We start from the raw sequence: 14,368 nt of genomic DNA on the forward strand, positions 1-14,368 counted from the left end.
CCCACCCATCACCCCTTCCTCCCATCCAGCCCCCTGTACCCCACCCCCACCCACACCCCCCTTCCTCCCATCCAGCCCCCTTAAATCCACCGCCCTTCCTCTCATCCAGCCCCCTGAACCCCACCCACGCCCCACTTCCTCCCATCCAGCCCCCTGAACCCCCCCCACCCCCCTTCCACCCATGCAGCCCCTGAACCCCACCCACACCCCCCTTCCTCCCATCCAGCCCCCTGAACCCCACCCATCCCCCCTTCCTCCCATCCAGCCCCCTGGACCCCACCCATCCCCCCTTCCTCTCATCCAGCCCTCTGACCCCGCCCACACACCCCTTCCACCCATCCAGCCCCCTGAACCCCACCCATCCCCCCTTCCTCCCATCCAGCCCCCTGAACCCCACCCACACCCCCCTTCCTCTCATCCAGCCCCCTGAACCCCACCCATCCCCCCTTCCACCCATCCAGCCCCTGAACCCCACCCACACCCCCCTTCCTCCCATCCAGTCCCCTGAACCCCACCCATCCCCCCTTCCTCCCATCCAGCCCTCTGACCCCCACCCACACCCCCCTTCCTCCCATCCAGCCCCCTGAACCCCGCCCCCACCCCCCTTCCAGCCCTCTGCCCACACCCCCCTTTCTCTCACCCAGCCCTTGCCCACATTCGCCTTCCTGACCTCCAGCCCCTTGCCCAGACCATTTAGCTCCCTGCCCTAGCTCACAAGCCCCTGAGATGCTCCGTGACCCCAGGGCATCCCCCCCCAGACGGGAACCCCCAAAGTAAGTCACTTAGCTGATGTCTGTGCCGGCGGGGCGCCTCCCAGCTCGCTGCTCTGTGGGGCAGAGGCCAGGGCTCGGCCTTCAGGGGCTGTGTGTTGTAGCCGCCCTGTGCGTCCATCTCTGGGGAAGCTGCAGAGAGACGTCTTCCCATCACCTTCCTCCCGTCGATGGGCTGGAGTCCGTGTGCGTCTCTAAGGACGCGGATCTGCTACCGACCCTCCATCCCTCTGGGCGGCCGGCGGCCAAGGCTTTAGGCTGGGTCCTGGCAGGGGGAGGGCTGGCTGATGCCGTCAGTTCTTTCCCCGTCGTTGGTGGCTGGTCCGGGTCGGCCAGAGCCCTATGGAGGGGTGGGGCCCGGCGTTGCTGTCTGGGGCTCTGCTGGCATCCGCAGGGCCTTGCTGCGGGAGCTGCGGGTTGCTCTTCCGGCCGGGCTGGGGGAGGGGAGGGAGCCCGGCAGCTCCGGTTCGGCCTGTTGGCCCCGGGGTGGGGGAGCCCGGTGTGGGTCTGGAGTGCTGGGCTGGGATGCAGTTGGCCTGGCGCTGCTGGAGCTGCCAGTTCTCAGCCCTGATGCTCATAGCGCTGGTCTTTCCCAAGCAGGGACCCGGGCGTATCACGGCGAGTCCCAGAGATCGTTGTCCTGGCCTCAGGTGGAGATCGGGTCTGGCTGGCAAGCCGGGAGCGGGCAGGGCTTCCTAGCCGGGGGCAGCGACTGGCGTGTGTGCCCCGGACCTGCTGCTGGCGGAACTCGCCACCCTGTGGCTTCAGGGGTCCTCTGGCAGAGTCGTTTCCGGTCTCAGCCAGCAGCTGGGCTCCCCCCCGGCACGGCCTAGCCAGGCCTATTTGGCAGCCTTGCGTGGGCGCCGTATCTGTCCCCCACACTTGCTGCACTCCCGGACGCGTGGCTGGCGTCCCCGGCCCCCGCGTTGCCGTCTCCGCTGGGACCTGTCTCTCGCCCTCAGCTGCCCCAGCACCCGGTAGTACACGCGGCAGCTGAAGCCTTCGCGCAGCCCCTGCTTAACATGGTGGGTCAGGGCCTCCAGGCTGGGAAAGACTCGGCAGCAGGCCAGGCACCGCACGCCCTGCTCGATGGTGAGGAGCCACTCCGGGGGCGCTCCCGTCGGCTGCTGCGGCGCCTCCTCTGCCGGCCCCTCAACGCCGCACTCTGCCTCTGGGTCCACATCCCCCAGCTCGGACTTGGTGTGGGAGCTGCTCAGGTCCGAGCCGGCAAAGCTTTCTCCTCCGATGTACTTGGTCTTAAAGATCCGAGGCCGCTTCCGAATGGCTTCAAAGCCGGCCCCGGTCTCCCAGGCCACCGAGACGCCGTTCACGGCCTGGACCTTCATATAATAAAGGGCCTTTTCTTCTGCCTCCTCCTCGGCCTCTCTGCCATCTGCCGAGCGCTTTCTCTTCTCGCCTGAGCCGGGAGACTCACATGGCGGCTGCGGACACGGGAGGTTGGAGGCCGCGGGTTCCACGCCGCGGATGGAGGAGTGGCTGGTGACAGATGTGACCACAGAGGTGTGCTGGCTTTGGTCCCTGGGGCCAGCAGGGGCAGAGCCCCCCTCCTCTGCTGTTTTCTCAGGACCAGGCTTTCCGGCAGAGACCCCCTCCACTGCTGTTTCCTCATGAACTGGGCTTGCGGCAGAGACCCCCTGCTCCGCTGTTTTCTCAGGACCAGGGCTCCCGGCAGAGACGCCCTGATGAGGGGGCGACTCCCTTGATCTCTGCGACTCTGAAAGCAGAATGAAAGCCCAGGTGCTGCGGCCATCGCCCCCTGCGGTGAGTGCCCCACCCGCTCCCAGCCCTGTGTCCCAGGCCCAAAGGGCCCCCCCACGGGCAGGGGGAGGGGGTGGGGAAGGGGACTCACTGAGTGCGACTATCAGGGGAGCACCCGGTCAGGGGTCCGACACGCTGCCACCAGGGAAGGGCCAGAGCCCCCTCGCTGGGCACACTGGAAACTAGGCTGGACAGAGCCCTAGACAACGTCCTGTCAGTGCCCATGCTGCCCTGGCCTGGGGGGATGGACACTTGCCCCACTGGGCTGCCTCAGCCCTGACATCTGTCACCCCGGCAGCCTGAGACCGGGCTGTGCCCATCTCCAAGGCCCCTGGCTTAGGCTCCTTACCCCAAGGGCACAGGCCTCTTTGCACTGGCGTTTCTACATGGAAGAGCCATTTCGTGCCCCCAGATATGATCGTGTGTGTGTGTGTGTGTGTGTGTGTCCCTCTTCCTCTTTTCCATTGAACCATTTCGAGGGCTCTGTCTCTCCTCACTTGGGGAGTCTGTTTCCCCCACTGTGCCCTGGTGGGGGGGGTCTCTGTTTCTTTCCCCCTCCCCCTTACCTCCCTGGGGAGGCAGAGAGAATTCAAGTTCCTCCTTTACCAGGGACCCCGAGTGTCCTGTGGGCCCAGGGAATGTCCTGCTCACCTGACCCATCCTGGGCAGCTCCAAGGTTCGTCTCTGGGGCCTCGGCAGGAAGCCCTTGGTTGTGCACCATGGTCCTGGCTCTGGGGACTCAGGCCAAGGCTGGTGCTTGTCACAGTCCTCGAAACCTGCTGGGGTCTCTGTCCCAGCACTAGCCAGAAAGTCCGGGTCTCTGCTGGGGAAGGGATGGCGGTTCTGGTCCAATTCTCCAGCTAAATCTCCAACTCTCACAGTGCAGGCAGCAGAGACAGGAGCACGACTGACCTGAGCCAACGGTTTGATCCAAGGGGCACCAGAATGTTGTGGTCTGAATAGCCCTGGAATGTTCTGCTCCAAACGGCATCCGGCTGTTTGGGTCCGAATGGCTCAGAAGTTCTGAGCTGGGTGAGGTCATTGCCAGCTGGGATGACAACGCCGAGTTCCGGGCGACCTGCTCTTGGGTCCGGCAGAGCCTCCTCGAGTCCCATCCAGGGAGGGCCGAGTTCATGACGTCCCAGCCAAACCACTCAGCTGGGTCTATGCTGCACAAGCCCCGGGAGGGCCCATCCGGGCTCCGATCAGGGAGGGTGGAGCCATATCAGCCTCTGGCTTTGTGCTGGCACAGACCGAAGAGCAGGACCATTCATATTAGTGTTGATTTGGGTTACGGTGGGGCCGAGAGGCCCAGTCAGGACCAGGGCCATTGCCGGGCGCTGCCCACGCCAGAGTGAGAGACGGTCCCTCTCCCGATGAGCTGCCAGTCTAAATGGACAAACAGAAACAGACAGACAGCGAGTCCGAGCCCAGCACACTGTCGGCAGCGGCCCCAGCACAGAGCTCCTTTGAGATGCCTCCCCCAGCCCTCGTTTGAATTCCCCAAACCACCACTCCCCTCTAGCCACGGGCCCCAGGCAGGCCTGCTCGCTGTGCTGCCGTTCACCCCACGCTGACCCCACAACTAGCGCTGCAGGCTCCAGGTGGGGAGGGGGAGATGGGAGGCACGTGTCCCCTGCTCAGGAGTGTCCAATGGTGGCTCCTGGCTGCTTTTCTTCCTCCCCCTGGAGGCCTCTCAGACCCTCACCAGGATCTAGCTGCCCCCCAAGGAGACCCCAAATCAACCAAGGCCTCTCAAGGCTTAACTCATGCCAAGGTTCGGTGCTGTCTGTTCAAAGGGACACACCCCAGCCAGTGCCGTGTCACTGCCACCTGCACCCAACCCCACCCAGTCCGAGGGAGTGGATGGTGCAGGGTGGGGCGTCCCTCCCCCTGGAGTGTCCTGTTCTGTGAATGTTAAAATCTGGTCTCCCTGCCATCCACAGCACTCGCAGCACGCTGCCGCCTGAGGTCCCCCTCCTTCCTTTCCAGTTGGTAGTGGCCAAGGGAATGCTGGGAAATGTAGTTCTTTCCCTGCTCCAGGGCTGGCTCTATAGGCAGGGAGCTAACCAGGGAACTACAGCTCCCAGGGCCCCCTGTTGGTTCTCAGCTCCCATGCCGCCCCTGCAAATGGGCTGCCCCAAGCAGGTGCTTGCTTTGCTGGTGCCTAGAGCCGCCCCTGCTTCCAGTCCTTGGCTCTGGGGTTCTCAGGCCTCCATCGTAGGTGGGCTCGTAAGGGGACACTGCCCAGAGCCTCTGTAGGAAGCAGAACTGGGTTTCCCCTCTTTTAAACCTTCCCTACAGACTTGACACCTTATACAGGTGTAATGGCGGGGGGCCGATAGGGGCACAAGCTTCCATTAACCCCTTCCTGCTCAGAGTGGCGTCTCTACACCCCCTCACATCAACATTTATACATTAAAAAGATCTCCGTGTTTATAGGGCAATCTCATGATGTTGGGGCCAGCTCCTGAGTTTGGACCGCTGGGGGCTGGCCGTCCTGATCTCGCCGCCCGCTCTGACCACCGCCACAAGCGAAGGAGTTCTGAGTCACGGCAGCGGCTGGAAGGGAGAGAAGTGCATCTGCTGCCAGGATGTCAGTGGGTCAGAGAAGAGGGAGGGAAATGAATCATGGCCCCAGACAGTCAGGGTGGGGAACTCCCCTGAGAGAAGAGAGTTAAGATCTGGGACTGTTTCATCTGGAAAGGAGAAGTGTCAGGTGATGGCTGGGTACAATTTCTGAAGGGTAGGTGCAGTGGTGGCCAATTTCCCCTTTCCCACAGTTCGAGAACAAGAGATGCCCCAAGGACATTAAAAGGCAACTTATTTAAACCAGGCAAGAGGAAGCACCTTGGTACACGACACAGAACAAACCGTGGAACTCACTGCCACTAGCAATTATTGAGGCAAAGGGCCTGAGAGGTCTCAAAAAAGGATCAAGGGGGAGATTCTCCCCTGCTCCCCCCCCGGAGCCCCTTCCCGTTGCACGAGAGGGCTGGAGCGGTGTGAAGCCCCACATCCAGCCAGAGCCGATTCCTCCTACACAGCCATGGGGGCAGCCGACGCTCGCTGCACGCCTGTAGGGGGTGTGCTGGGGGAAGGCTGGGGTGGGACGGGCCTGTCATGGGGCAGATTCTGAGCAATTCTGTGACCCTTAGGGCACCCCAGGAGGCTGCTGTCACTTAGCCAGGCTCCCAGGGCTGGCTGGTAAAGCAAGGGCTGCCCCAGCCTGTGGAGCAGCTGAGGCTGGGGAGGGCGCAAAGGTGGCGTAAAGCCCCCCCCCCATCCCCTGGGCTGTGAGCTCTGTGCTGCATCTCTTCTCCCAGCCCCCTGCGTGTCGAGCTGAGAACAGCATCGCAGACACACCAGCCCAAGGAACACTCCTGGGGCTGTCGGCCCCTGTGCGCTTCTGGATCAGTAGATGCCGGACGAGCAGGATCAATCTCTTCTGCGCCTGGGCTAGTATCAGCTGGGTCGGTAGGAGGGGGATATGGGCCTATCTGGGTACAGCAGGAGCTGGAGACAGCAGTTCTGGAGGGGGAGCCCTGCGCTGTGGGTGAATTCCCTGCTCTGCCAGCGACTCCCTCCATGACCTTGGGCCAGTCCCTTAGTCTCTCTGGCCTCAGGTCCCCGCTGTGAAATGGCATTAATAACACGTCCTTTTCCCTCACTCCTTGCCTGATCGCTTAGAGTGAAGCTCTTCAGCGCAGGGGCTGCCTCTCCTCATGTACGTGCAGCACCAGGCACACGTGGCCCTGATCTCTCCTGGGGCCTGCAGCTGTCCCTGGGCTCTGAGGAGGGATGATAGTGGGCTGGTGAGACCAGGAGCCTGCGGTGCTGTCAGAGAAGGCGGTGATGGCCAGTGGAGTGTTGTGTACAGCAGGAGCTGGGATGCCAGACCAGCCGCAGAGCAGATCTGTGCTTATCCGGCAAACCTGCCTTCCTAGGAATTAGGGAACCCAACACTGCGAGGCTGGATAGTCTGGAAGAACCCATAACTCCAGTCAAGTCAATGGCAAGACGCCCACTGACGTCCCTGGGAACTGGCCTGGGGCTTTATAATCTGAGCTCTCTGGGGCAGGGGCTGTGTCTGGCAGAGGGCTGTGCACATTCACAGCACTGTGTGCACACGTGTAACAATACTCCCCGTCCTTAGCTGGCCGTACTGCAGGGTCGCTGAGCAGGAGCAGGGACCGGCTGTATGTGCTGGGATACTGAGCTCCGGACGGAGCAGCAGCCCCCGTTCCTGTATCCTTATAGACTAGCCGTGCAACCTCCTAGCTCCATCTGTGGGCCCCATCGCCATAGCAATTCTCTGTCATTAATGAATTTCCCCCTTCCTGAAGCATGGCTGTGCCATTATCTCCACTTTACAGATGGGAAACTGAGGCACGGAGCAGCTGAGGGTATCTCTACTGTGCAGGTAGACACCCGCCCCCTGACAGCTGACTTGGGCTCGGGCTAAGGGGCTGTTTAACTGCACTGTAGACATGGGGGTCTAGGACCCCACAATTACACCCAAGCCCCACGAGCCCAAGTCAGCTGGCAGGGGCCAGCTGTGAGTGTTTGTGTGCAGAGTCGTCATATCCTGTGTGACTTGCCGAAGGTCACCTGTGGTAGAACGAGTGAATCAACCAGCCCCTTCTCGCACCCTGAGGGGTTGGGGTGGGGGAGTCTCACTCTGGTGTCTTTTCTGTTTGTGGGTTTCCAAGATCAAAGGAGCGATTCTGCTCTCGGCTCCTCTCTTGCGGTTCCTCTGAGCGATCAGAAACTACCTCATCCTGCCTGTGTCGCCCTCCGCCCCCAAGCCCCCGGAGATGCACACAGGAGCCCAGGGCTGTCATGTCTTGATCTGGGGGCTCTTCCCCACCCCCCAGCTCCCCCTTCTCCCACCCCATTTCTGTGCCATGCAGAACCACTGAGATCTTTGTGCTTCTTCTCTCTGCCGGCCCCAGGCCCAGCAGGCCAGGCATGCCGGGGCCCATCGCACCAGAAGTTAAACACGTGAACTGAGCTGGCTTTCAGGGCAGTTCCTGCTGGCAAGGTGTTGCGGTTTAGTCTGCCTGGCCAGTGCAGATCAGCCACGAGCATCGTGGTGAAAAACAAGGCCCAGACGAGCTCCCGTGTGGCCCGGAACGTGCCTTTAAACAGGGCTGAAGACGTTGTAATGGAATTCTTGAGGGAGGGACTAGAGCTGAGAGAAATCTGAATTTCTGTCCCATGGTCAATCCCAATATTCGACCTTTGTTCCTGTCCCAGATCAGGATGAAAAGTCAAAATATGGAAATTATTAATGGAAGAAAAAGTCCCGAAGCATTCCTCTTGGGGCAGGTTGACAGAAAACTGCATCTGCCCCAGTTGCCACCAGGCCTCCTAGGACTCGTAATTTGGGAGCCTCATTCCCTTATTCTTCCCCATGGGCTCAGCTCCCTGGCTGGACTACATCTCCCTGGATGCACTGCAGTCATCTGACTCCCAGGATGCCCCACATGTCTCAGGCTGGACATGGATTGGCAGCCGTCCCCAGAGAGCACCCAGCGTGCTGTTTGATCAGGGAAGCTCGAGGACTTTCAGGCAGGGAGTGACAGTGGTGGAAGGACAGACGTGGGGAGTTTGCTTCCATTTCTAGCGATCTGGGTTCTGCAGCACTCTCATTGCTACCCCACAGGCCCTCCTGCTCTGCATGCATCTAACAGCTGCCCTGGCCTCTCCCAGCTCCAGTGACATGAGCAACCCGCTCGAGTTTCACACTTGTAGTTTCTACCACAGATGTGAAACCTCTCACAGCTGGCTGGGTGAAGGTTTTCACACTGAGGAAAAGAGAACAATGGTGGGAAGGGGGGAAAGGCGATCTCTCTATTTTATCATTTGAGGCCTCATCCAAGATGTGGGTCCTGTGCATTGATTTTCAGGCCAGGAGAGACCATTCTATCGTCTAGTCTGACCAGCCGCATAACCCAGGCCGGAGAACTGCCCCCAAATAATCCCTAGAGCAGATCTTTTAGAAAAAAACCCTCCCATCTTGATTGAAAAATTGTCAGGGATGGAGAATCCACCACAATTCTTGGTAAACTCTAACTGTGGCTGCGGCCAAAGGGCAACTACAATCCTTGGAGGCCTAAACAGTGGAATCTTGAATAGGATCGGAGCGGTTATTTCATGTCTTTATTTGGCACTAGTGCGACTGCCGTTGGAATCCTGTGTCCAGTTCTGGCGTCCACAATTCAAGAAGGATGTTGATCAATTGCAGAGAGTTCGGATGAGAGCCACAAGAACGATGAAAGGACTAAAAAACATGCCGTATCATGAGAGACTCAAGGAGTGACTTAATCATGGGGAAAAAATATTTACTAATGGGTTCTTCAGTTTAGCGGAGAAAGGTAAATGGCTAGAATCATAGAATCATAGAATCTCAGGGTTGGAAGGGACCTCAGGAGGTCATCTAGTCCAACCCCCTGCTCAAAGCAGGACCAAACCCAACTAAATCATCCCAGCCAGGGCTTTGTCAAGCCTGACCTTAAAAACCTATAAGGAAGGAGATTCCACCACCTCCCTAGGTAACCCATTCCAGTTCTTCACCACCCTACTAGTGAAAAAGTTTTTCCTAATATCCAACCTAAACCTCCCCCTCTGCAACTTGAGACCATTACTCCTTGTTCTGTCATCTTCTACCACTGAGAACAGTCTAGATCCATCCTCTTTGGAACCCCCTTTCAGGTAGTTGACAGCAGCTATCAAATCCCCCCTCATTCTTCTCTTCTGCAGGCTAAACAATCCCAGTTCCCTCAGCCTCTCCTCATAAGTCATGTGCTCCAGCCCCCTAATCATTTTTGTTGCCCTCCGCTGGACTCTCTCCAATTTATCCACATCCTTCTTGTACCGTGGGACCCAAAACTGGACACAGTACTCCAGATGAGGCCTCACCAGTGCTGAATAGAGGGGAATGATCACTTTCCTCGATCTGCTGGAAATGTCCCTACTTATACAACCCAAAATGCCATTAGCCTTCTTGGCAACAAGGGCACACTGTTGACTCATATTCAGCTTTTCGTCCACCGTAACCCCTAGGTCCTTTTCTGCAGAACTGCTGCCCAGCCATTCGGTCCCTAGTCTGTAGCAGCGCATGGGATTCTTCCGTCCTAAGTGCAGGACTCTGCACTTGTCCTTGTTGAACCTCATCATATTTCTTTTGGCCCAATCCTCTAATTTGTCTAGGTCCCTCTGTATCCTATCCCTACTCTCCAGCGTATCAACCACTCCTCCCAGTTTAGTGTCATCTGCAAACTTGCTAAGGGTGCAGTCCACACCATCCTCCAGATCGTTAATGAAGATATTGAACAAAACCGGCCCCAGCACCGACCCTTGGGGCACTCCACTTGATACCGGCTGCCATCTAGACATGGAACCATTGATCACTACCCGTTGAGCCCGACCATCTAGCCAGTTTTCTATCCACCTTACCGTCCATTCATCCAGCCCAGACTTCTTTAACTTGCTGGCAAGAATACTGTGGGAGACTGTATCAAAAGCTTTGCTAAAATCCAGAAATAGTACATCCACTGCTTTCCCCTCATCCACAGAGCCGGTTATCTCATCATAGAAGGCAATTAGGTTAGTCAGGCATGACTTGCCCTTGGTGAATCCATGCTGACTGTTCCTGATCACTTTCCCCTCCTTTAAGTGGTTCAGGATTGATTTCTTGAGGACCTGTTCCATGATTTTTCCAGGGACTGAGGTGAGACTGACTGGCCTGTAGTTCCCTGGATCTTCCTTCTTCCCTTTTTTAAAGATGGGCACTACATTAGCCTTTTTCCAGTCATCCGGGACCTTCCCCGATCGCCATGATTTTTCAAAGATAATTGCCAATGGCTCTGCAATCTCATCGGCCAACTCCTTTAGCACCCTCGGATGCAGCGCATCCGGCCCCATGGACTTGTGCTCGTCCAGCTTTTCTAAATAGTCCCGAACTACTTCTTTCCCCACAGAGAGCTGGTCACCTCCTCCCCATACCGTGCTGCAGAGTGCAGCTGTCTGGGAGTTGACCTTGTCTGTGAAGACATAGGCAAAAAAAGCATTGAGTACACTAGCTTTCTCCACATCCTCTGTCACTAGGTTCCCTCTCTCATTCAGCAAGGGGCCCACACTTTCCTTGACTTTCTTCTTGTTGCTAACATATCTGAAGAAACCCTTCTTGTTACTCCTAACATCTCCGGCTAGCTGCAACTCCAAGCATGATTTGGCCTTCCTAATTTCACTCCTGCATGCCTGAGCAATACTTTTATACTCCACCCTGGTTATTTGTCCAATCTTCCACTTCTTGTAAGCTGTTTTTTTGTGTTTAAGACGAGCAAGGATTTCACTGTTGAGCCAAGCTGGTTGCCTGCCATATTTACTTTTCTTCCTACACATCGGGATGGTTTGTTCCTGCAACCTCAATAAGGTTTCTTTAAAATACAGCCAGCTTTCCTCGACTCCTTTCCCCGTCATGTTATTCTCCCAGGGGACCTTGCCCATCAGTTCCCTGAGGGAGTCGAAGTCTGCTTTTCTGAAGTCCAGGGTCTCTGTTCTACTGCTCTCCTTTCTTCCTTGTGTCAGGATCCTGAACTCGACCATCTCATGGTCACTGCCTCCCAGGTTCCCATCCACTATTGCTTCCTCTACTATTTCTTCCCTGTTTGTGAGCAACAGGTCAAGAAGAGCTTTTCCCCTAGTTGGTTCCTCCAGCACTTGCACCAGGAAATTGTCCCCTACACTTTCCAGAAACTTCCTGGATTGCCTGTGCACTGCTGTATTGCTCTCCCAGCAGATATCGGGGTGATTAAAGTCACCCATGAGAACCAGGGCCTGTGATCTAGCAACTTCTGTTAGTTGCTGGAAGAAAGCCTCGTCCACCTCATCCCCCTGGTCCGGTGGTCTGTAGCAGACTCCCACCACGACATCACCCTTGTTGTTGAAATGTCTCTCTTGGAGCTCATGTTCATCTGATTATTCATCCCCCTCCCTGGTCTATTTCAGAGTCACTGCTTCCCAGGATAGAGTCCCCCATCCTGTAAGGGTGGCTGACATTCATTGTTCCTAGATAGACACATTTACATCTAGCCATATTAAAACTCATATAATATAATATATGGTGATAGACCTATCTCATAGATCCGGAAGGGACCCCAAAAGGTCACTGAGTCCAGCCCCCTGCCTTTACTAGCAGGACCAAGTACTGATTTTGCCACAGACCCTAAGTGGTCCCCTCAAGGATGGAGCTCACACCTGTAGGATTTAGCAGGCCAATGCACAAACCACTTAGCTATCCCTCCCCTGTTTACACTTTATAACATATTGTTTGCTTGTGCCCAGTTTCCCAAATGATCCAGCTCGCTCGAGTCAGTGACCTGTCCTCATGGACACTTCCTCAGTTTTTGCGTCCTCTGTAGACTTTATTAGTGATGATTTCATGTTTTCTTCCAGGTTATTAATAAAAATGTTAAATAGCGCAGGGCCAAGCACCAATTTCTGTGGACCCCGACTGGAAACACACCTGTACAATGATGATCCCCCATTTACCATTTCATTTTGAGACCTATCCGTGAGCCAGTGTTTTTAATCAAAATTTCACATGCTGCCAAGCCTAACTCCTTAGAGATGTCTAAGGATATTACATCAACAGTATTACCTTTAGCAACCAAACTTGTCATCTCATCAAGAAAAAAATATCCAGGTAGTTTGACAGGATCTATTTTCCATAAACCCATGTTGATTGGCATTAATTACACTGCCCTGCTTGAATTCTTTATCAAACGAGTCCCATATCAGCTGCTCCGTTATCTTGCCTGGGATCAATGTCAGACTGACAGGCCTATAATTACCCGGGTCAGTCTGTTAACTCTCTTAAAAAATTGGCCCCACATTAGCTTCCTTCAGCCATCGGATCTCATTCTGCCTTGGTCTGCTAGACTAAAAAGCCTCCCCGTAGGGTCAAGTACCTCCTCCCTGTGTAGGTACTTATAGACCGAGATCCAGTGGCCACTTAACCCCTCTCTTCGGTGAGCTAAATAGATTCCTCGAGTCCAGCTGAGCACCTTGGCCACAAGCCCCTCCGCCCTGGCTGAAGGGAGGGGATCTGAGGGATCTCGGGAGCACCCATAACTGTCGCACACAGACGCTCAGACAAGGACAGTGGAGTGGAAGAGAGGGGAGAAGAGGGAAAGGGAAAGGAAGGGATAAAACAATAGGGCGAGAAGTATAGGGAGGGGGAGAGAGGCTTGTTGCTGGGAACACCTCTCTGGGGGGACAGGGACCCTGATGGGTTCCCCAGGCCGCTGATCCCGTTATCGGAGAGATCTGAGCCATGAGCTGTCCCTGCTGCATGCGGGCAGAGCTCACCAGAGGGGCCAGGTGTCTGGCAGTTCTGCTCCCCTGAGCAGCAGGCAGAGCCAGGCAGCCCTAGGCCCAGCCACAGCCCCCAGAAGGCAGCACAAAGCGCGGCTGGATTTAGCCTCAGGCCACCGCCTCCAGCAGACGGTGCATCAGAGTGAGGCAGGTGGGTGCAGGCCAGCGGGAGCAGAGGAATTCACAGCCACCTGACTCTGGTGAGGCCTCCCTGGCCTAGCCGCCGACATCATTATAGCAGGGCAGGCGGTGGAGCCCCCGCTGTCTACCAAACCGGCCCCTGGTTGTCCTGGACTCCTGGAAGCACAGCCTGTGAGTGAGGAAATCGGGGGGGCCCTGAACTGAGAGGGGGAGGCCAAAAACGGCACCAGCCTCTCAGGGTCCAATTGTTTGGTTCTGTGACTTGTGCACTGTGAGGTAACCGGGGGTGCGAGGCGTTAAAGTGTAACTATTTGTCTCAGGTCAGCCTGGCCTTTCCCTTTTCTCCACTCTCCCTCCATAAAGTTTGTTTGTTTAAACCTCTGTGCTTCCAAGAGGGGACGGATTTGCCTAGCAAAGGCACCCGGCTTATAGGTTCCCGCATTATGGGGTGGGGTCTTGAGCCAAAAAAGGAAGAAATCGTAGGGAGTCCCCTAAAATAAGGACCCGGCCCTAGTTGCTGCTGGCGCGATTGGCAGCGGTTACATTTTGCCCTTTGCACTGGATATGGGGCTTCCCATGGGAGGCTCTTTGTGCCCGAATGCAGCCTTGTATTCAGACCTGCCCCGCTACTGTGATCATCTTCGTACAAAACACGCCTCAGGAGGTATCATTTGAAAACTAATCACTGGGGCTGTCAATTTATTGCAGTGAACTCACAAGATTAACTCAGAAAATTAATTGTGATTAAAAAAATTAATCATGCTTAATCAGTTTTAATCAGATTGTTAAACAATAGAAACCAATTGAAATGTATTCAATATTTTGGATGTTTTTCTACATTTTCAATATATTGATTTCAATTACAACACAGGATACAAAGTGTAAAGTACTCACTTGATCTTATTTTTATTACAAATCTTTGCACTGTAAAAATGATAAAAGAAATAATATTTTTCAATTCACCTCATTCAAGTACCATAGTGCAATCTCTTTACTGTGAAAGTGCAACTTACATATGTCGATTTTTTTTTGCTACGTAACTGGACACAAACATAAAACAATGTAAAACTTTAGAGCCTAGAAAGTCCACTCAGTCCTACTTCTTGTTCAGCCAGTTGCTCAGACAAACAAGTTATTTACGTTTATGGGAGACGATGCTGCCCGCTTCTTGTTTACAATGTCACCTGAAAGTGAGAACAGATGTTCGCATGCCACTTTTGTAGCCAGCATTGCAAGGTATTTACGTGCCAGATATGCTAAACATTCGTATGCCCCTTCATGCTTTGGCCACCATT

General features: G+C 55.6%; 2 protein-coding genes across 5 annotated transcripts in view; both read right to left on the bottom strand.

Moving 5' to 3' along the window:
- The window catches only part of LOC123353287 (maestro heat-like repeat-containing protein family member 2A), a 133,393-nt gene that overhangs the window by 64,653 nt on the left and 54,372 nt on the right, over window positions 1-14,368 (bottom strand). The window lies entirely within an intron of this gene.
- LOC123353289 (protein FAM170B-like) lies at window positions 656-4,017 on the bottom strand. The gene is made up of 2 exons (XM_044994292.1): window positions 3,201-4,017; window positions 656-2,505 (listed from the first exon to the last, which is right to left on the bottom strand). The coding sequence occupies exons 1-2, from the start codon at window positions 3,268-3,270 to the stop codon at window positions 1,610-1,612; spliced, it is 966 nt and encodes a 321-aa protein (XP_044850227.1). The 5' UTR covers window positions 3,271-4,017; the 3' UTR covers window positions 656-1,609.

Source organism: Mauremys mutica, chromosome 19 (assembly GCF_020497125.1).
Source record: "Mauremys mutica isolate MM-2020 ecotype Southern chromosome 19, ASM2049712v1, whole genome shotgun sequence".
In the NCBI taxonomy this organism is placed as follows: Eukaryota; Metazoa; Chordata; order Testudines; family Geoemydidae; genus Mauremys; species Mauremys mutica.